At 29.6% G+C, this 23,485-nt stretch overlaps 1 protein-coding gene across 1 annotated transcript; it reads left to right on the forward strand.

Moving 5' to 3' along the window:
• Positions 1-4,705: 4,705 nt before the first annotated feature.
• On the forward strand, positions 4,706-23,193 carry LOC129972699 (trichohyalin-like). The gene is made up of 13 exons (XM_056086927.1): positions 4,706-4,757; positions 8,797-8,926; positions 10,555-10,676; positions 10,755-10,832; positions 12,303-12,482; positions 12,732-12,836; positions 14,372-14,602; positions 15,988-16,125; positions 16,988-17,148; positions 19,011-19,173; positions 19,547-19,690; positions 20,277-20,343; positions 22,988-23,193. The coding sequence occupies exons 2-13, from the start codon at positions 8,821-8,823 to the stop codon at positions 23,110-23,112; spliced, it is 1,620 nt and encodes a 539-aa protein (XP_055942902.1). The 5' UTR covers positions 4,706-4,757; positions 8,797-8,820; the 3' UTR covers positions 23,113-23,193.
• The last annotated feature ends 292 nt before the right edge of the window (positions 23,194-23,485 follow it).

Here is a 23,485-nt window from a genome sequence, read left to right on the forward strand (position 1 = left end):
GTTTGGCAAAGTTTAATACTGATTTATTTGGAAGAAATTATCTTTGAATTCTATAGTTGGATTATAAACTTCTATATTAGATAGTGGACGTCTGTTGTATTAATAGAATTTCTTGCATTCGTCTGCAAGACTCGAGGCTGTAATTTATTCATCAAAATGGCTATTTAAAGAAATGGAAGGGTTGAATTTTCGAAAGTAATGGTTATGGCTAGAATTCATTTTTCTTTCCTTTGAGTTAGCAAGTGTCTTAAGTAAAATCAAAATGTGTCTTTTTTTAATAGAATTTCTGTTGTTCTTGTGTATGAAGTCATGAAATAGTTAGTTAGAGGCTTTTCTACCAGATATTTAGAATTTAAATATTCCCATTTTGAGCATTAAAAACAAATGATATTAAAATAAATTAAAATCAACTGAAACTTTAAAATCTTTCTTTATTTTAGAACTTTATCTAATACCCATTAATAAAACTTATTGTACTTAATTATGATTCTGTAGAATCTATTAATAATATCATTTTTAATGAATTATTTAAATGATATTTTAATAACATTGAATTATAATTAGATTGTGGATTCATTTGAGCTACCGAGAAACGACATTTTAAAGTCATTAATACAATGCTTTATTTGTACATGATTCTAATTAGGGTATTTCGAAACATCTAGTGTGAAAATAGTTACTGCCTCAAAACTTAAAAAAAATATTATATAAATTACAAAATGGTATTAAATATAGTAAAAACATTTTAATTAAGATGTATTACTCATAATCAGATTAGCATTGCATCATATATTTTACAGTAATAATTTTTAGTAAATGTTATACTAAAATAAAAAAAAAATCTGTAATTGCTGATATTTATGAGTTTTAGAATTAATTATTAACTGTCAGTATAAATATAAAATAACAAGATCTCTAACTAGAAATTCAAAAAACATAGGTTGTTAAATATATTACATTTCAAATTCAATACCACATTGTAGCTCTTTTTTTAGCTTATAATTAGTAAATTACAATTATACCTTATGATAAAAAGTGATTTTCAGAATTCGATTGATATATTAAACAATTTTTAAAAATTAAAATTTTGCTTATGAAGACATATATATTATTGCTTTTAAAAATGATTCATCAGAAATATCATAACAAAGAATGCCAAAACCATTTCAGTTCTACAGCTGTAAATGAAGTTTTGCATTCATTACAAATTTGATGGCTTTTGTATTTTTACGTCCTTTCTATTCTCTCAACATTGACGTGTTTATTTTAACATCATTCATCCTAATTAAAGAAACATGAGGCATTGACAACTTCCGACAGGTGAGTAATCAAGAAAGCTGAATACATCTCGCCCATAAACAAACGAGTAACAAAAATATTTCCATTATTAATCTGGGCAAAATAAACTTATTGATTCGTTCTATTCATTTGTCAGCCTGTCAGTTTGCAAATAAAAATGTTTAATAATAGTTGTTTGTCACCTATTCTTAGAATGATTCATTTCTAAATCAGGCTCACTAGTTAGAGGTTATCTTTAGTCAGACAATGCATTTTCAAAATACAGCCCTTGATATTTCAATTTCTCGAATAGAATTTGGTTTTTAATTAAATTTGTTTGTTGGTTTGATAACTGGTTTATTATCTTCTTTAAAAAATCTATTCTTGCTAAAACCGAAACTATACAAAGAAACCTGTTTTTTTTTGTCCGATTTTATTGTTTTTTTTTTTTTGCATTGAATTTCAGTGTCATATTTGAGTTATTTTTAAATACTGATTCATTGAAAAAAGATAACACATGAAGTGGTAATCATAACTTAAGGATACTAGGATGAAAATCTTAATAATCAAAGAAATTCTTTAAAATTTCAGTTGTAAAAAAACCTTTTTTTTTTGCTAGAAGATACAGCTGTTATAAAATTTAGTTTTCATAGAAAGAATAAGCAGTTTTTATTGCAATTAAATATATATATATATATATATATATATATATATATATATATATATATATATATATTTCCTTAAAGTATTTTTTATTTGTTTTATTTGTTTGCGTTGTGATGCAATAATATGCATGTCTGTTACCAAAGATCGGCTTAGCTTTAAAAAATTCTCCTCAGAATAAAATTATTTAAATTTGCAGTAATATGTTCGATATTAACTGCGAAATTCCTTTATTTTATTTTACTTAAAAATTTTCAAATATATCTAAATTTAAAAATCTTTAAATCTAAAAAAACCATGATAATCTAAAAAAAAATAAATAAACATCTTAAAAAAATGGATTATAAATTTTATTATAAATAGAATATATTATAAATAAAAATAAAGCGGGAAAAAATAAATAAAAATAGGTTTAGCAGATGTGTAATGCTTGTAAACATTATAATATAATATTGTAATTGTAATAAAATATTTTATATATTCTTACCAAAATTTTCAAAAATCATGCTTTGAAAAAAAAAAAGCAAAATGCTGTAAAAAAAATTGTAGTAACACTTGTTAACTGCAATTTTAAACGTTATTTATGAGATTTCAGCTTTTAATATCTACACACATTATACATTTCTATAATCAATTACATGTTCTCTATTGTGAAAGACAACTTTGTAAATGTGAAAGACAACTTTTGGTAAAAGTACCGAATTTTGTTTCTTCAATATTCTTAATTTAAATCTTTTTTGTATGAAATCCTTTGGATTTTTTTCCTGTGTTTATTATTTGAGAAGTCCTATTAACCTTTAAAATCAATTTCTATCGCTATTTTACATATTTACATTTAATGCTGCTACAAATTCTAAAACTTTGGTAAATTTCTGCAGTGAAAACTTCAGCATAAAAAATGTATTCGGAAGATTTTGAAACATTTCCAAAACGAAAACGATGCAAATCGTTTTACTAATAATATGAATATGCACGTGTGCGTGTGTGCGCTCGTGTACGTGCGTTTTTGTTGTCAATCTATAGGCCATTTTGCCGAAAATTACCAAATTTGACAGAGATCTACTTTAGAGAATGGAAATGGATTTCAAACTACTTTCATTGTTTAATTAAATATTTAATCTCATGATATTTTTTTTTCATTATCACTGAGACATCGTGCAGTTAGAGTACTCACAATCGTTTCTTTGGCATTATAATATCATGGGACTGGATACATTAGATAAATTCGTGTAGACATTAAACTGAATATGCTCAAAGCTATTAAAAGAACTAGAATTTTATGTTTAAAAGAATTTGGGTGAATGAATTATGGACATCAAGTTAATGAATAGGATATTTAATTGAAATTAAGCGCAATCAATACAATCATCCGACCTGATGATGTCCAGGCGCATATGGCTTGAAGCAATTGTCACTAATTGTGTGAGATAAATAACTGTATATTTTTTTAAGTATTTTAAAGAGGATTGGCAGTTTAAACCAGTGAAAAATGTTCCTCTCATGGCGTTTTCGTTTTCAAATTTCATGCGAATTCCATTAAGTTCACAATGGCAATTTTCATAATAATATTGAGAAGAAAATAGTATGTATAGATCTTAGGCATCTTCTTTTTCATCATCTTGGGCTAAAATATATATAAAAATAATTGTTATATTGGTTGCCACCAATATAGCAATTTGACTATATTCAAAATTTCATTTATCAAAATCAATGAGTTTTGCATCACAATATTTTTAATAATTGTAATTTGCCTGTAAACTACATGCAAATAAGCAGATAATCAGACATTCAACTTTTTCACGGATGGATTAGATCCAATTTGATAGAGATTTGCGTTTCAAATAATCAAACTAATAACTTAATTTTTCTTTTCTAACTATAAGCTACTTTGAATTATCGTATTTCTATGTCTAAAATTTGATAGATGTTTGCAAATTTGCTGGAAAAGGCACATACATTCCATTTCTGTACCCTTTCTACTAAATTTATTGCGCACAGACTAAGAACTAGACAAGCATAGATCTAAAACTGCATGTTTCAGTCTTCGGAAAATTTGAAACTTCAAGATTTATGAAAATCTAATAATTGAATTTTTTTACGATTTTAATGCCACCGATGTAAAAATAATATATGATTCCAACGTATATTTCTTTTTCACATTGCTATGACATTATATTAATCAAGTACTTTGGAAACTCTGACCCGGAAATAGCATTTTGTAGGTCATCAACAATTCTTTTGAAATAAATTTTTGATTTCCTTTGATAATTTTATTGTTCTATCTTCGTGAAACATTTTGCATAACAAAATGCTCATAGTGGTGTTAAAAATGGCTACAAAATTTCGCTCTCTGAATACATTCTCCATCATATTAGCTTCAATTAGAAAGAGTTTTAGGAAAGAAAACAATACATGCAAACATTTTTTATAAAACATTTTTTATATACAAGGTATAAACTGTTAGAAATTTTTAGCAAATTACGCATTGTAATAAAAGAATTGATGTTTATTAAATTGTATTTCTTGAAAGCTGTAGGCGTCACAAAAAATATATAAATTTAAACCTCATGACGAATCCTTACTCTAATTTATCTTTTCCTACCTGAAATCCCTTACGCATGTTACATTTCAAGAGTTTTTTAGATGAATCGATATTATTTGGCGACACTTTAGCATCGTAACAGTTTCCTTAATTGTCTGCGTAACCATAGAAACCATTTTACTCACATAAGAGTTTCATTCGTCTCTTATTCTTTGGTTAGCACGTGAGTTTTGGTGGTTTGATGTCCGGTTTAAATTCATCAATTTATTAGAAAGTAAGTATTTCATTAAATGATAATAATAAATTTATCTGATATTTAATACATACACATTAGATTTGAAGTCACTTGATCATTAAACAAAATGTTTCATAATCTTTAGGAAATATACTAGTGTATATTATAGTTGGGTTAACACTCGGCCAGTTCTAAAACGACCCGTAGGCGGCGCATGCGTAGAAAGGCTGAAAAACGATGTTCGGTCCATGGCAAGTCCCTGTCCCGACGGGAGAGCAATATGACTCTGTATTGTAATTATTTTTACTGCACATGCGTTTCTAGAATTTGGCGGGTTTTTTTTTTGGCGTGAAACAATTTATCACTAATTATAGATTAATTCCGACATTTTTTGCTCTTTGTTCTTTTTGATGCGAGGTTGTGTGTGTTTCTTTTATTTTATTTGATATTTTTTAATATAATTTTCCAAATTTAAGTATGTTGACCTTCATTTTTATTTTATCATGTTTCTTTCTGTAAATATACATCATTTTAATACAGTGAAAAAGAAAAATTCAGGGACGCCAAAATGAAATTTATAGCCAAGCACACAATTCCCGAATCCATTGTATGAAACTATGGCAAACATAAATCAGTCCCTTTCTGAGCAAGCGTTATCTTACTGGCCGTCTTAAAACTGGCTGAGCCAGTTTAAGACGGCCCATCTTTTTATCAGTTATTCTGACTCATAATATAGTACTATCTCAAGCTTTCAAAAACAGCCTCTTGTCTTTATCATGGCTGAGATTTAAAATTAATTGCTCAAAATAGTTATTACAACAGAAATAACAGAAACATATTTTCATTTTACAAAGAAAGCTAAATTTGAGGCCATCACTAAATGTTATCTTGTTTCCACCATAAGAAATGAAAAATTGTTTTATTTTTCTGCTTGCTCTTTATTACAAACTTGAAGTAAGGCAACGCTTTTTTTCAACAGCAACTTTCATGGCTACATTAAGACTTATGATTCAAGCAGCATTTATTTATCAAAATTAGAGTTAGAAAAATTAATTAAAAGAGTTCTGCTATCCTTTAAAGAATGCTATATATATGCATACTATAAATTATGTCATATCTGCATTAAACATACTCAGGAGTTTATAGCATTGTTTATGTTTGTTTAAATTCACATAATAGTTGAATTATATATATATATATATTTTAAATTTCTTTTATTGATATCTTGAAAAGATATTTATTTCGTGAATATTATGTTTCATATAAATCGGTTTAAAATATATGCATCTACCACGTGTTTTCAGTAAAGCTAACATATGAGACAAGAGTTGTGATTTGTGTAAGTTATAAAGACGATGACTGTTTATGAAAAACTTGTAAGTATGTTTATGAAAAATAATTTTCCTTCAGAAATAATTTTAAATAAAATAAAGTTTTCAAAAACTCTTAATCCCACTTAAGAATAATGTCTGTTCGCCAAAGATTGTTTTGATGGAGAATTTCTCGTGAAATGTAGCGATACTGACAATTATATTTGCTACCTTACGCCGTTTGTTGTAATTTTTGTTGTCATCTAAGATGGCGGATATTTGGCGTGCTTTTGGACGATTGGCAAGATTTTGGCATATCTGAAGGGAAATTGGGTATTATTTTTAAACCTTAATGTTTGCTGTTGAAGCATCAAATAATACAAACAACCATTCATTGGAAAAAAATATAAAATATAGATAAAACTAAAGAAGACTGTGCAGAATGATTTTTTCAATCTCTGTCAAGCCGCAGAAAACTCGCCAAATATTAATTATAATAATGTTTTCATATTTAGTAATTTATAGCGTTTTAAAAATTACAGTTTGGCTATTGTACTGTATGTTTTAGTTTAATCAAAAACTGGGCTCTGGTGTAGATTTGGGTGCCCCTTCGATTGGTGACAAATTTCAGCGATGAAGCACATAATGTTTTGTTTTCATTGACGTTATTTTTGGGTAACCAACCGAAAATACCCTTGGTACCGGGCGTCAAAAAATCAAGGGGACCCAATTGTAAACTTTTACCAAAAGCTGTTTTAATCTAAATTTCTTATATAAAAGTTTTATCATAAGATTTAAAAATATGATGCTGCTGCAAAATTTGAAATCATTAAAGCTATAACATCTTTAATTTGATATAAGATTAAATCCTTGTAATTTCTGATAAATAGTTTTTTATGCAAGCATTCACTATTGACGTATTCAAACATCATGAGCTTTCAAATTACAATAAAAATAAAAATTAGTGGAATCGAAAAGTAGTGGCGGTTTGATGTTTTCTGAACTTTTTTTTTTCACGTAAAGAACGTACAATGACTAGTGACATAGTATCTAGAAGTAATAAACTTTAATATGATATAGAAATCGTCAAAATCGGTGTCCTGAATTAGGCTCGGGGATTGTTGCAGATATATTTTCTATTGAGAAAGTAAATGGAATAATGCTTTTTTTCTAACATTTATCTCAAAAATAAGGGAGTGATTGAAGATAATTATTAATGTCGTATTTTCACTTCAGATGTTAGCTAACTTAAATCAGCGGAGCAAATGGGGGTGGATTTGGGTCCTTTGGGTCTTTTTTTTATATCTCTTAAATACATAGATTTAAAGATTACGAACACTTTTTAAGTAAATTTTTCCAACTAGAGTCTATACGTGAGTTTTAATTCGATCGAATCTGGCAATAATATTGATCAATGTTATACGAAACCTCTTCTTGATACTTATTTAAGCATTTCCGAATGAGGAATTCCATTGTGAAATGGAAATATAAATAATTTCCATTTTATTTTAGTTTCTAGGCGTTTTGCTATATCAAATGATAATTTCGGCTAAGTATGAAATGTTTAGATTGATATATCGAGAGGAAATATTTTTTCCCTAATTCCTATACTTCAGAAAATTGTGAATTAGTGAAAAATATAACGGTCATCGTTTGGGTGAGTCTTTATTAGAGATCCTTCTTATCTCTCAAAAATGGACGTCAAAAGGATGTCAAAATGATATTTGACATCTTTTGTATTTGTCGGATATGGTCCTCATGAAATTACACATTTAATAAAATAAAAAATAAGAAAATCAGATGAATAATTGGGTGATTCTGTTATCGTAATAAAAATTATAAGTATTTAATGAAGGATATACCAATGATAGAATAGATAAAAAGAATTGAATTTCAAAACAAAATCAAGTCGATCTTCCTCTTGAGCCATTTTCAGTTTCTTTCTGTAACTTTGTTGATAATATACTCATTTAAAGATGTCGTCTAATTTTTATGCTTTTAATCAATATTAATAATTTGAGCATTAAATCATTGAAGTTATAACAAAACAGACAGAGAAAAGTTTAAATTTCAAAAAGTAAGGCGAAGCTTTAGATTTGTTTCGATTTCATCACTTTGTTTCTTCATTTCTCACTCCCACCGGAAGACACCTCAAATGTGAGGATGAGAACCTTCAAGCATGGTGGTTGGTTCTCCTTTCCTAGTGGATGCAGAAATGGTAGGGATCGGCTACCTCCTACCGATTACGGAACATGCTTGCCGATACCGGTGATGTCCCTTAGGACACAATCTTAGTTACCACCAGTGCATCTGTCTCACCAATGCGGTCAATCTGATAAATCTGTATCCCTTAGGGCGGGTCGGCGTTGTCGGTTATGGTTATTCATTTCTGGACAATGCACATTTTTTTTTCGATACAGTGGCTGTTGTAATATTCCTCTTAATTTCAGTGTGGATGTTCCCTTCAAATAACAACTACTAGAGAAAACAAAAGCATAAAAAAAAGAGCTTACTTCATCATTATACTTGCTTTTTTAAGCACCAAGTTTAGCAAGAAAAACCTATCTTTTCTCATAAGATTATTTCAGAACGTTACAACAACAACAGAGCAAATAGCAGAAGATTATTTTGTCTATTCTTAAACATTGAAAAAAATTTTAATGTTTAATCTTATGCTAATAGCTCGCATTATACTGAATGTGCTTGTTATTCTTAGCTCATATTCTTGTCTCATACTTCATTATTTAAAAATACATTATTTAGAGCAGATGATAGGAGAATTTCGTTGAGTGATGTCTTCAGAGAAGGACCCTTTTTTACAAGCAAAAGAAGCGGAAGCGAGAATCATCAAACTTCAGGCGGAAATTCAACATGTAAAACAAAGAATACAACTAGCAGGTCAGTTTTTATGTTATATTTCATTTGCTGCTATAGATTTAATGGTGTTATATCTGTAGTGGTGTGTCTTATAATGGTGTTGACATTGTAATTACATGGCAATCTTATTGGTGCACTCACTGAAACGTACAATCAAATGATATACTGTATCACAAATTGTGAATGTTGCATATCATGCAATATCTTTAACATGTGTTTCCATCTTGAGTAAGCAATTTTGAACAGAAAATTTCATTACGGGAGGTCTTGTCACTATTCTAAGATGAATGGCTATATATTCACTCGCTTCAAACTAAACAGTCTTTTTTATATAATTTGACAGTGCTGATAACTATAAGATTTATAATATATTAGGAGTTTTAAATGTTATCTTCGAAACAGGGATGAATAACATTTATGAGAAAAATTAATTTTTTAGAAATAAAAAGTAACCTGCAAACAATGAGTCCTTCAAGATTGAAATTAATGCTGAAATAAAAAAAAATCTCAAATACAGGAATTTTGATACTTTTATGAAAATCAAACTATCCAGTAAATATTTAATTATTAGGGAATATAGTTTCGCTTTGGATTTCATTAATACTTTAAACATTGAAGGATGTATTGCTTGTAAAATGGTAGAACAGTACAATACCGATTGCTAATACATAATTTAACTATTCCACAGAGACAAACTTTAAAGTTCGAATGTTTAAGACAAATATTTTGACTTTTTTTATTATGTAAATTATAAAAAAATGTTGCAAACTAATCAAAAAATTCCACTCTCGAGATTTTGATGTAGCGTTTTTAAACTGTTTTAAAAATTGCAGACTCTTTTTTAAATTATATCTGTCTATAAACAAAATTTCTCAACTCCAAAACAAGCTGGAAGATACAAAATTAACATCAAAATTCTAGAGCTGTATTCAATATTGCACAAAATCCGTTAACCAGTCTATTTGAAAGTTCAAGACTGAAGCGATAACTGGAGAATGGAAATAACGAAATAGATGAAATTTGAGACATTCCACCCGACTCCAGAAAATAAAATTTATAAAATTTACTACCAGAGTTATAAGATGTGTCAAATTTACGACAAATCCGGTGATAGATTAACAGCAGAAGGTTCTGTCTGCACTTGTAAAGTTGAAAAATTATAGAATTCAGTAAAATGAGAAATGGATAATTTAATATGTAATCTTTACACCACAATCGCCGATATGAATCGAATTTCGAGTCTAATGAATCAATCGAATCTGAACACGTGATCTTCAATATTCCATGGAGTTAGCATGAAATGAGAAAATTCTGGAAGTAAGCATTCGCAGATATCGAATGCAGAATACTTCCACGGATTTCAATCGATTTGGGCAGTATTCTATGCACTTAACACCATTTCAAACAAGTCGAGGAGTTCCAATATTTATTCTAGTAGAGCTCAAAATTGTGATATGCAAAACCGTGTTCAACAAAGGTGGTATAGTAATATCATATTCGAAACTCTGTACTCTAACAGAGGCAAATCCTTTTCCTTCTGCTAAACAAATTGTACTGCTAATGTGATGCCTATCAAGGACGGCGTGCATAAATTCCATTTTTTTAAAAAGTATTTGTTTCAATCCAATACTCTATTTGTTCCATTTCAGATTCGGAGGAGAGGGCGGAAACCGAAGAATTTAACAAGAAGATCAAAGAAAGCGAATCAAAAATCAAGAACCTCACGAGTCAACTTCTAAAATTGCAGATAAGCAGAAACAAAGGCTTACAGGTAAGACAGTTCTATTGTTTTATAGGTGTTTTGCTGAATACAAATAAATAAATATATTGCGATTATTTTTCTTTTTAGGGTGATGAAAAGATTATTGCTAAGGCCTTTCGGAAACACTCACGAGAAATTGGAGTTTTAGCTGGGAAATCTCCTAAAGTAAGTATATAATCTTTATAAGCAAAAGGATTTACAAATATCGGAAATGCCTAAAAATTGGATTTTGATTGCCATTCTAATGTTTTTAAGAGGTTCTAAATTAAAATAATAATGGTATTATTATAGATTTATATATAACATTTAAAAAAATTTAGAAAATTTTAATTTTTTTTTTTTTTACTTATTTTTCAAAACTTAGAATTACTAGGAAACGTCCTTTAGTATTTGGCATGGTAATTACTATGTAGTTATTAAATTTTGAAGTGATCAAACTTTAAATATATAAATTACACTATTTAGCATTCGCATCAACAGAAGAAGGAGTAAAAGTATTATTTCCACAGTTTTTACTTTTCTTTTTAAACCATCTGACGAAGTTCGAACAAATTCGTGAAATAAGAAAAGAGAAGAAAAATGTGACTTGTTATTGCTCGTTTTAAAAAGAAATCTACTTATTATAGTCTAAACTCTAGAAAACTGATGACTTGCATTTCCCTTTTTCAGAGAGAGAGAGATAAAAATCCTTAATCCTTGAAACATTCCTTTAAAGGTACATTAAAATTATCTTGCCTAAATCGACACGTGAGAAAGAAATTCCTATCCAAAACTCATAGTAAAATCTTTGAATGGGAAAATTCTCCTCTCTTTTCTTTCTGCATCGCGATATAGACTGATGTATCTCTTGCCTCTTTTTCTCAGTAAAATTATACCTCCCGAGATGAAATAAACTAAAATTAAACTTTCAAAAGTTTCTTCTTTTTGGCCATACAACTACTAAAATATGTTTTAAATACACACACAAAGAGGAGGGGGGAGAGAGAGATATTATCTTGTACTTGCTCTGTTATTTATCTGCAGTTTTTCAATAAAATATTTCCAATCTTAAAAACAAATCAAAACAATGCTGCTTTGGTTTTTGACTATTAAATACATTTGTCCACTTTGAATTTTGTGTATAACTGTCTAACTTAATTAATTAAATAACCATAAACACCAATTAAATTTAAATGAATGAAGAAAATATCGCTTGGAAACATGCCTGAAATAAACAGAACAATTTATTACGAACAAAACAGGAACACTATCAGAAAAATCAAGTTCAAAATTAATAAGACTAAGAGAAAAACAGACAAGTTTAGTGTGTTATTTTTCTAATTTAATAAAAGATTTAAGTATTGCTATTGATTAATTTTTTTCTTATTTGTAAAAATATACTTACGACTTTTGGATGATTTTCATTTTTTTATATTATACATATTTAACACCTTAATATTAAAATTTTAATATTCTATTTTCGATTATTTATTATAACGAAAAGTCGGTGCAGTTGTTTTGATCTACTAAATTTATTGAATGAAAAAATAAATCCTTTTAACTAATAAGTTAATATAACTACAAAAACTGTAGAAAAAATTCAATTAGCTGTGTTTTTTCAAATCGTAATCTTGAAAAACATTCTGTATTTTGTAGGAAGCAAAAGAAATTCTGGACAATAAAGTACTGGATCTAATTAAAAAGAGCAACGCTTTAACACACGAACTGAACATGAAAGAACGAGATTTGGCTAATTTAAAAAAGCAATCAAAAGACGTTGCTTGGAAAACATACAGTGAATTCGAAGTCGAACTGGAGGAATCAGATATTCTCAGGGTGAGTTTTCTCTTTTTGTCTATTTGTAAATGAAATTAGGATTGAGTTTCTTCTTATTGTCTGTCAGTTCGTTATTCCTTTCATAGGCACAAAACAATTGAACAGCTTATCTAAACGTTTTTGTCTCAAGATTTTTTTTTTATCTGACAATTTATTTTTTAGTCTGTTTTTATTAGAAATAGTGCTTACTTTTTTTCTTGCAAAATATAACCATCATTAAAATATTTCTTTAAATATTTATTTCCACAGAGGGTGCGAGAATTAGAAAATGATTATCAAAAAGTTGAGAAAAATTTGATGGAATGCCAAATTATTCAAGTAAAGTATAAAGCTATTGAGGAGCAGTTGAGAAGGGTAAGATATTTTTTTCTCTTTTGTTGGTTGTATTGAACAATGACAAAATACACTTGATAATTTTTTTAAAAAATAATATTACTTTGGTTTCGCTCTGTTGTCTTACTTGAGTTTGGATTTGAGTTTCAAAAATTCCACCATTGGCTACATAATTTTAAAAGGCATATCCATATCCTAATAGCACAAAATGCTCTACGATAATGTAACAATGTCTTCCCGATATTGTGCGGTTGTCAGAATGTCAAACAATTCCTCGAACATATTTTACATTAACTTGTGCTAATAGAGTAGTTATGAAGTACATGCTTACACAATATGATACTCCAAAATTGTGTTCATTTCACAGATTTGTGAATATGAAACAAACAGTTTGATTAGAGAATTCTTACAAAGAAAGTCTTCAAAATATCCTAAAGCCAAAATTAACAGGACAACACATTGGACGACTGTAGTAGCTAAAAATTTGAAAGAATTTATTAATCACTCTTTTGTAAGTAACCGTTTGCCTTGCTGGGCTTTTCATGAGCCAAGTAATGTGATGAAGTGGTATTCAGTCTTATATAAATATTGAGACTGAAAGACAATTTATCTGTTTAACGAATAGAAAGATGAAGTGTGGAGCATATAAGTATATGTTGAGCCAAATTTTACATTTCGTGACATAGAGACTTACAATGAAATTTCTCATATATTGTTGGAGTTGGTTTCTTATCAAACGGAACAATTATGTGTGTTCATAAGCCCATAAAATTAAAATCGAATTTTATTACTCTACATAATTTGCCAAATTCAAGTACCATTTATCATCATCCTAAACATGAACATTACTGCCATGGCCCAATTCTTGATTATAAAATTTCAAAACAGCGTACAGAATTCTCCATACTAGCGTGCTATTTCACGTGCACGTGCGTTACATTTCCTGTTGCCTGTTCCATGACTGCAGCGGCTAATACCTGTCTTCTGTAAAATTCAATTTATTTCCAATTTAACTCTGATTGAAATAGATACTTTTTATTTCATTTAAATACAAGATCGTTAGTCATAGATTTATAAGAAATGAACCACTCTTTGATTTTTCTGTATCTCATGCGTTCCACTATATGAAATGGATACACAGAGTATCTGAAAATTGTCGAACAAACATTTATAACTATAATTGCTCATAAATTCATGAATTAAAACAACACCAAATGTGCTTCAAGATGCATTAATAGTGATTAATCTAATTGATGGATATATTCATTGCTGCCATTTGAACGCACCCTAATACCAATACAATGTTAAATGGTGGATAGCTTGAGAGTTCTTGAAAGTACTGCTATACAATATCCCTCTATTAAACGATATACCTTTGAAGTAAATGTCTTCATAATCTTCTCATGACTTTCACAATTTGAATGTGGGAACAAGAAAATCTTCTTTTGTTATACAGCTAATTTTTTCAAACAACAATTCTTCTAAGCAACTTCTGTGCCAGTATTTTAAAGATGTATTGAGTGAAATTCTTTTGCAAGATATACTGATATTTTTAGGAGTTGATGGCCTATCCTCGTTTGCTGGAGGAGCTTGAAGAACAACACCGCGAGCAACAGCTTGACGTGGAACGGCTCATGGCGAGCGAGGCCAGAGCTCACGAGAGGAGGGAGGTGGCGCGCAAAGAACTCTCCAAGGCCGAAGCCGATGCTCTCAGGGCCCGACAAGAGAAGGAAAAGATCATAGCGGAGTACAGCAAAGCCCTCAAGCCTAAACAACTTACCATGCAGGTAGACTCACACATTTCCTATTGTTTACTTTCATATTAAGACATAATACATAATATTAAGTCATATATTGACATAATACATAATATTAAGTCAAATTATTATCTAGAGATGGGTAAACTCCAGACATTAATTTTTTTTCTGTACTCCCCAAACGTTTCTAGAAAAAAGTTTCTTTTTCTGATTTCCTTAATTAAGGAAATAGTTTCGAAAGATTTAGTCACTAAATGTTCATAAATCTCTTCGTTTTAAGTATCTTTGAGTTAGAAAAACATTTTTGGAGAAATGTATCCTTTGTTCATCCAAGTACAATATGATTTAATTTGGCCTAAACTGAAGCATCAGTAATAGTGGAAAAACATTGGGGAATGACCAAAAATTTTATATTGTGATATTTTGATAATCTGAGTCAAATTATACACATTTAGTATTTTTGGACCATAAATTTTCGCATTCGACGTTCCTTTTATAAGGCCAATATTAATTTTATTTCAACTAATACGAAAATCTAGATTTAAGATTAAGCAATTAGTGTTTCGTGTGCCTGCGTCCTGAAATAGGGGTAGCGCTTCTTCCCCGTGATCTGGAATTCCAGGTTCAGGCATGGTTGTTCTTCTGTGCTCTATCTGTGAGTGTGTTAATGTGCCCCTCTGTAAAAAGGGGTTGTACAAGCGAATGCGACGCATGAAGTAGCTAAGTCTTACTATTGGCCCTAGCTGGCGCTGCTGAAAAAAAACAAGAGATGTTCACTCGGTTTAAATCACTGACAGATAACTGTCAGCAGGCCTGCAAAGTGCCATATGTCACAACAACAACAAAAGTGTATCGTGTTTCTTACAAAACTTTGGCACAACATGCTCAGTTAACATTAAAGAAATTTGTTAAATTTTGAGTTAAAAGAAAAATTAAAATAATGGCAATTTAAGTTATTCCAAAGATGATAATTATTTAATCGACATAACTAAACTTGTTCAACATCTATTTTTTACACGTCTACTGCAGAGATTAAAACACCTGTAGATAAGGCGAATTCTCAGCGAAATAAAATATTACATACAAAGTTGTATTGAAATTCGTAAATTCTTTATTTGTGCGCAATACGTAAAAATGTAATGTAATTGCTACTTCTTGTATATGTATAGATAAGTATTTAATTTCAATAATCCAACAAAAGAGTAAATTCCTTTTTTAGCGAGTATCCGGGACGACAGATGATCGTATGGAAATTTCGACAAATTTACAAAACTTTCGAACAAATTTAATGCTAAAGAACTTGTGTTTCTATTTTTAAATTTTTCACGGAAATTAATAACAAAGACTGACTTTTTCTTCTCCAGAATCGAATTTTCTAAGAAGTTAGTAATAGTGACTCACTTTTTCTTCTCCAGAAACAATCAACAGAACTGCGTGACTCAGAGGCGGCGGAGCAATGGAGGCAACTCCGCACAGAGCAAGAAGCGGAGCTCAAGAAGTACCACGAAGCCTTCGAAAAGATTAAGGAAGCCATCGGCATATCGGATATCAATGTAAACACCCATTTCAGATCTTTGTGTTCCTATAGAAGCTGTAGATCTTAACTACCCTCCCTTACTCATTGGAGATAAATCATAAATTTGAACATTGCCAATATCTCTACACCTCATTCTTTCTTCTCCTTTCTATAAACTTATACGCTATTTTCAGTACTTTTTAGTTTGTCATTCGCTTTGAAAATGCGCACAAAAGAATTCTTTCTTTTTTTTTACTATTTTTTAAAATATTTTCCAATCTTTTCCATTCGTTTTTCGTGAGATAAAAATCTCTTTGTAAGAGCCTGCAAATAAATATTTTTGGTTGGAAACCTTAGGCAACGACATTGAAACAATTTGGAGACACATTGGACAAAAGTCAGCATTCATAATTCATTCGCAAACATCGAATTCTACTTTAGGTGAGTTAAGTACAGTGAAAATATAGAAAAGTAAAATGCATTATTGTCTAAAAAAGACGCGTTTTTCAGTTTTGTAGCAAAATCAGAAAAACCTCTATAAATTGTTGGCTTTTAATGACAAATTTTTGTGAAAACCTTCCTGTATAGAGCATATGTGTAATTAGCGATGATTTGTAGAAGACGCTTTCTTTTACATTCCTCATAGCGCACATAATGCGATTCATCAAAATATTCAGTTTTCATTTAATTGACGACTGAAGCAACTAATCGAAATTTCTTGATACTTCTACGGAAAAAAATATTTTAACAGTTATTCCAGCTTACATCATCAGTATACATTCTACAAGAATTAGTCGAAATCTGAATAAGTAGTTTTCGTAAGATTTTTGACACGTATGAATATATGTTTAAGATGAAGAAAAATTTGTACGGAAGTTCAGAGAAATCTCACTTTTCAGGAAGCCGAGTCAAGATTTCTATCTCAGCAAACGACACGAGAGGAATTGGCGCAGCTGTCGTCTCAAGCCGAAGCCAAACTTGAGAGCCTAAGGAAGGAAGCGCAACAGTTGCGCTCTGAGAATGAGGGCTTACGAGGTGCAGAATTGGCATCGCCTCAGATGTAAGTATGGAAAATTTTGAACTCATTTCCCTTTGTATAAAATAAGAACTCATTGAATACCGACTGTTTTAAAATTTTGTTATCTTTTTAAACTGTTACTTAAAGCGAAGATGCACAATTGCTTCAATGATTGGATGCTTTTCTCGAGTTGAATGTAAGTCGAGGTCGAGTTTCTCGAGTTGTGTGAAACCCCTGGGGGTTCACCTCGAAAAGAGGATGAGATGCTTCCGGTATGGTAGTTGGGTCTCGCCTACCTGGAGGGTATACAAATAGGTGAGGGATCTGGCTCCCCCATCGATGACGAGACGCACTTCCTTCGGGGAGGGTTGCACCGTGGCCAGTGAGTGCCCTTAGGACTCAACCACAGTTCCCGCCAATGTTGCTGTTCGGTGGTCCGCTCATTCAGTTTATTTATCCGTGTGCCTTCGACGGGTCGGAGATTCAGTGATATGACTTCTCGAGTTGTGTGGAAGGAGCTGAATTGTGAGAAGTGCTCATAAAACTGGTCACTTGCACTGGAGATTCTTGAATTATTTCTTGTGTGTGCTTTTCTTTTTTAAGTAAACTTTACAAAATAGTTTTCAGTCCTCCAAATTTTTTTTTCGTTATTTTTATTCTCGTTACGAAACAATGTTTTCTATAGTTAATTATTTTGACAGTTTTAATTAATGTGATAAAATATTTATCTCTATAATTAATAGAAAAAATAATATGATGAATTTCTGTTTTAAAGGATCTCTCCAGCGCCAACTATTTCTGTCTTCAGAGGTGGTTAATATTATTATTGTTACAGAAACTTCAATCTTTCTTGATTTCACCTTTGCCTTTGTAAATATCGTTTTCCCATTTTCTCCTCATCCTATTTTTGGAAGAAATCGCTAATTGCCATTATTAACAATGGATTTCTTTCCTTGTCACATTTCCAAAAAATCCTCATTGAATCCTTTCGTGTTTTTCATTCAAACTTTTCGTAGCCAGATTCTTTCATTTACTTTATTTAAATTCAATTTCAAATCAATGGCCAATGTAACAGTTTCATCACCGATTATATTTTAATCTCAATCTGCTTCCGAAATTCAATTGTAATTAGTAACAAATTAACCATGTTGTTTAGAAGAATTTCATAAAATTATTAAATGCCTCACTTCCCATTTTTTATGTCATCAATCAGGAAAATAAGCACATTGCGAAGTATCAAAAGCAATATGCAAATTTACGGTTTCTTAAAATAAGCATTAACTATCTGATACATTGATTGATTTCAAGAAGCGATACTTGAAAAGAAAAATTTATCTGTTAACTAACTAAATTTCATGCCTACAGTGATTTGGTTGAATTAACGAAGCGATATTTGAAGAGAAAAATTTATCTGTTAACTAACTAAATTTGATGCTTACAGTTCACTCAATAAGATTTAAGTCTAAAAACGTTTCTTCTAATTTTCATAATCTATGGCTTCAATAACAGATCAATCATGAGAAAATTTGAAGACATTTTTTTCAGATAATCACCATGCCTTTTTGCATTATAATAACCAATGAATACACAATCGCACATTTCCTTCTTCAAAATTTTTCTCAAAATGTAGACACAGTTTCGTAGAGTAGCTATGAGCTGTTAGGTAGACAAAGGGAATGGAATATATTGTAACATGAAGCTTTATTTTGATGACTTGCTCACCAATACTTGTTATGTGTTAACTGAATTTCAATTCATTTTCAGAAAAATCAATGAGCAGATAAAAAGTTGTTAATTATGGAATTTAATATTACTTTTTTTTCCATGTTAATAAATAAGAACAATTACATGAGTGCAAGGGAATGGTATTATCCAAAAATAATGTGACTGAAATTTTCTTTCAGAGTACTTGAAAAAGAATTGGAACAAGCCAAACTGGACAATGAAGAACAATTAAAACGAAAATCAGCAGCAGAATATGAGTTAGAAAGAATAAAGACACTTCATGCCGATATTAAATCCGGATTGTGGCAACAGCTTCAACTCATGGAAAAATATCTCCAAGAGGTAAAGGAACTTACTATGTATAGTGCAAGAATAAAAGTTATACAAATTGTTATGGATCCAACTATGCTCCTAGGTAGTACAGGCGTTTTTATAAAATAATACAATATTATATGATGGTATATTTATGATACAATATTCCTCAATATTATATAATATTGCGAATATTATTTGATATTATACAATATTGCAGGGTATATGTGTATTATTAGGGTTACATGCTTCCAACATAAGTAGAAATACTAATCAAAAAAAAAAAGACTTGGAAAAAAAAAGAAATTCTTGACAACTGTTTCTCGATATTTTAAGACCATCCCCGTTCATCTGAATATTATTTAAAACATTTATAATTAAAAAAAATCTAATTTCATTTCAGGATGAAGACAGTGATCTGACCACAGCTCCGGACGAAGAAGCCACTGTCATTGTTACAAAAATTGAAACTCTTTTGGGAAAAATATTTGAAAAACTAAAGGATCAAGATTTAGAAGCCCTGAAAGAAGAATTAAAAGAAGAAGAGGTGAATATAATATATTTATCGATATTTTTCCAGAAGTATCTGAGGACACTCTTCAATCGTCACTTAATATGTTTATAATAATTTTCTTGATTCCTTGATTAATTTCCTGAGAAATGAAGTTAGAAATAAAGAAATTTCTTCTAAAATTCATCTGAAAATACACACACATACTTTCAAATTTTATACCCCGAATATATGCAATGTAAACTCTCTTTTTCCATCCTTTAAAAAGCAATGTTACTTAGTTTTATAAGTTGATAATTATAGTATTTGATGTGAGAATTATTTTTGTGAGTTTTATTTTTTGATATTTTTGAAACTCACAGTTGGAGCATTAAAAAGAATCCATCAATGCTTAGCAAGTAAAGTATATTGTACTGAAAAAACTGTACAACTTATAAAACTGATAAAAAAGAACAACTGTGTACAAGAAAAGACTTTGCTGTTAATTAATATTATTTAAAAAATCTTTCAAGTCTAACTTTTTTATCAAGAAAGTTTCGATTGCAAAAGTCATGCTTGCAAGATATGATGATACTTTACTTCTTCAGTAGCTGCTTAATTAATGATACAATATCTTCTTTAGTTCTTGCAGAAAATGGAACCTACAAAACTAGTGCCATCTGCTGGAGCACGTAAACTGAAACCTGCAGGTATGAATATAAATATTGCTTTATTAAGTTTTCACGATTAAAATTGGAATAAATAAGGAATCCATTCAATTTTTTAAAAAAATTATCAAAATTTTGAACGTTGAAATGAAATTGTAAAAACCTTAAGTAGTGGTGAAATTTTCGAATCAATAGAAAACTTGGTGGTATTTATAAACCTTTTTTTATTTTTAAAAAAATGCTTAAAAATTCACTCTCTTGCGATTTTTACTATGATATAGTTACCTAATAATACATTTTTTTAAAGGTTCGCTACTTGGTCAGAACTTTATATTTTTAAAAAGAAAAATATTTTGCACTTTGAAGAAACAAAAAAAAGTTTCTTTTAAAAAAACTTTTTTTTTATTTATTTTAATTTTGACATGTGAAGTCTATTTTATATTTACTTATTACAAATATTAAAAAAAAATCATCAATTTTTCTTAGATGCTGTTTAACATAGTCGGCTTCATAAATCATAAATGAAATTAAAATATTAATTGATTGTTAATTTATGAAAATAATTTTACAATGCTTCACGCACAAAGTTGTACTAAATTCTACAAAACGACTAAAACAGGAAAGAAGAGAAAAATTAATTTTCGAAATTCAATTTTTATAACAAAAAGCTAATCAACATTTATAAAAGTTTGTATGAGTATTTTTCAACTTTATTTCTTTTTTCAAAGAAAGCGAAAGGCTAACTATGGTTTGATATTTATTATAATGAGCTCCTCGTTAAAAAATATATCTTTTAAAGCATCCGAGAATCTACGAAAGTGTTTTTTAAACTTTTTTAAATTGAAACTATACAAGCGTTAAAAAGACCATAAAAGATAACATTTCATTGTAGTATGTTTTTTTTTAATTCATGAGTTATGAGTATGGTTACAATAATTAATGTCAGTTGTCTCAATAATCCTTATAACAAATGTTTAGTCTCTCCAATATTATTCTTTAACGGTATAATGTTTCTTATTAGTTTCTCTAACTATTTCAAAGCAAAGTTTGGTGTAAATTTTGTGTTTAGAAAGGAAATGTCAAAATTAATGCATTTAATAAAGCGTACTGATTTTAGTGGCCAATATTTGATAAGAAAGGAAATATATACACATTAATATCATAATAACCTCTATATACATATCAAAATTATTTCTTCACAAGTTTTTATATATTTTTATAAAGTTATATTAGTTAGTTAAAAAAACTAATTTAACTTCCAAAGTTACTAAAATACTTGCAAAATACATTCAAAAATTATCAAAATATAATTTTTTTATACTTAGATGATGTCCCCTAACGTTTAGTGTAAGAATTGCGAAACTGTTTTTTTCATTCAGAAATCGTGTGAAGAAATTCTCTGGTCCTCTTAATGATATTAAATGCTGTTTCTTTTTAATGAAAAGGGCTTCTGCTTTTTTTTAAATATAAATTTTATTTTTACCTGAGAAATTGTGTAGCTTTAGTAGAATACTATCTATACTGTAATTAGTTATCATTTAGCTGTCAACTTAAGAGCTTCTTACATTGGCGAGAATCTTAGTTTTTTACTTTGTCGTATACTTAGTATAAAAAAAGTATAGTAACCGCCAAAAAATTCGAACTCGAGATTTTGTTTTGAAAATAATTCGAACTCGATATATCTACGTTTCAGATTTTCTTCAGTTTGAAAATCTCATTTTTGGAAAATGTCAGTTCGTCTGTGACAAAGATAGCTCAAAAGACAGCTCGCTTTGGGCTAGGCGGATGAAATTTGGCATACAGTCTTAACACCAAATGTGCAGATTTGAATCAAAATGTGAGTAAAATCTGTTCAAAGGAAGTTGTTCTGTCCGGAAATTCGAATGTAAGTTAACACGATAATTGCAAAACGAAGAAAGCTAGATAGATAAGAGTTGGTTCACCGAATCAATACCAATAGTGTAGATACTACTCAAATTTTGATCTAAATCCAGCATCCTTTCAGAAACATGCTAATACCATAGTTCAAAAACGCAATGATTTAAGTATATTAAATTTAGCATGGGAATTTGGGACTACAAGCGTAGATATGCATCAAATCTTTGTTTCAATCAGTTGAGAAAAACTTCCATTACCCCACAAATTCGATTTTCGGATACTGTTAACGTATACCAGGAATTATTCACTAAAAAACTCGCCAAGAATAACAAGAAAGATTGAGAAAAAATGCTACATTCACGCCAAATTTCATATTTCGTAACTATTGCATGCCAATGCCATAAGAGCATTCTTTGGCTTGACAAGTTTATAAGAAAATATCTATGAAAATTTTTGAGAGAGCACTCCTGCTATTTTTTTCCATGGAAAGCAAACAATAAAATGGGCTGAATAAGCCAAAGCCGATATTCCTTCAATTATTTTTTAAATCGTAATAAAAATGATGGTGCCTTTTACAAAATCACGTCCGGGTCACCAATGTGCAGGTTGAGGTTCGAACTCGTAACGTTAGTATTCATAGCCGAGTAACAAACCACTAGACAACAGTGTACACTCTTTTCCGGAAGTTGTTATCTGGCTTATGAAGTTACCACCACATGCTTGTAATGCTGTAAGTATGCATCTTTTATTTACCTCTTGAATGGCATTTCCTACAATCTATTAATGATGTTTTCTTTTCTTTTTATAGAAGAAGAAGAATCCAGCGATGATGAAGACTTAGAGAAGAAGCGAACAGCACTGAAGAAGGAGGCGCAGGTCTACGCCGAAATGAAGAAAAAGCAACAAGGAAGGGGAAGAATGATGATGTTGTAAAACTTACACGTAGGAAATTTAATGATTCTGAAGTCGTCTCAAGCAAGAACTTTCCAAACTCTTGATTTACAATGCGAATATTTGTTTCAAAACAAAAAGCAGGAACAATTCTTTTAAAAAGAAACAGCAATCTGTAAATCGGCATATATTCTTATTTCCATTAAAATTCGTGTTTCTGCTTGCATGTTTCTCTATTCACAAATATTCTTAGTAAATTTATTTTATTTAACCTTGCATTAAAATTTTAATATTTTTTTTCCAAAAAAAGAGTGCGAAAGATATTTTTATCGCTTCTATCATTCTATTTAAATAAACGAAATTCCTTAAAACTTTCAGATGTATTTCAAGAAAAATAACAAATGTTATTTTACTA

Source organism: Argiope bruennichi, chromosome 6 (genome assembly GCF_947563725.1).
Source record: "Argiope bruennichi chromosome 6, qqArgBrue1.1, whole genome shotgun sequence".
NCBI lineage: Eukaryota > Metazoa > Arthropoda > Arachnida > Araneae > Araneidae > Argiope > Argiope bruennichi.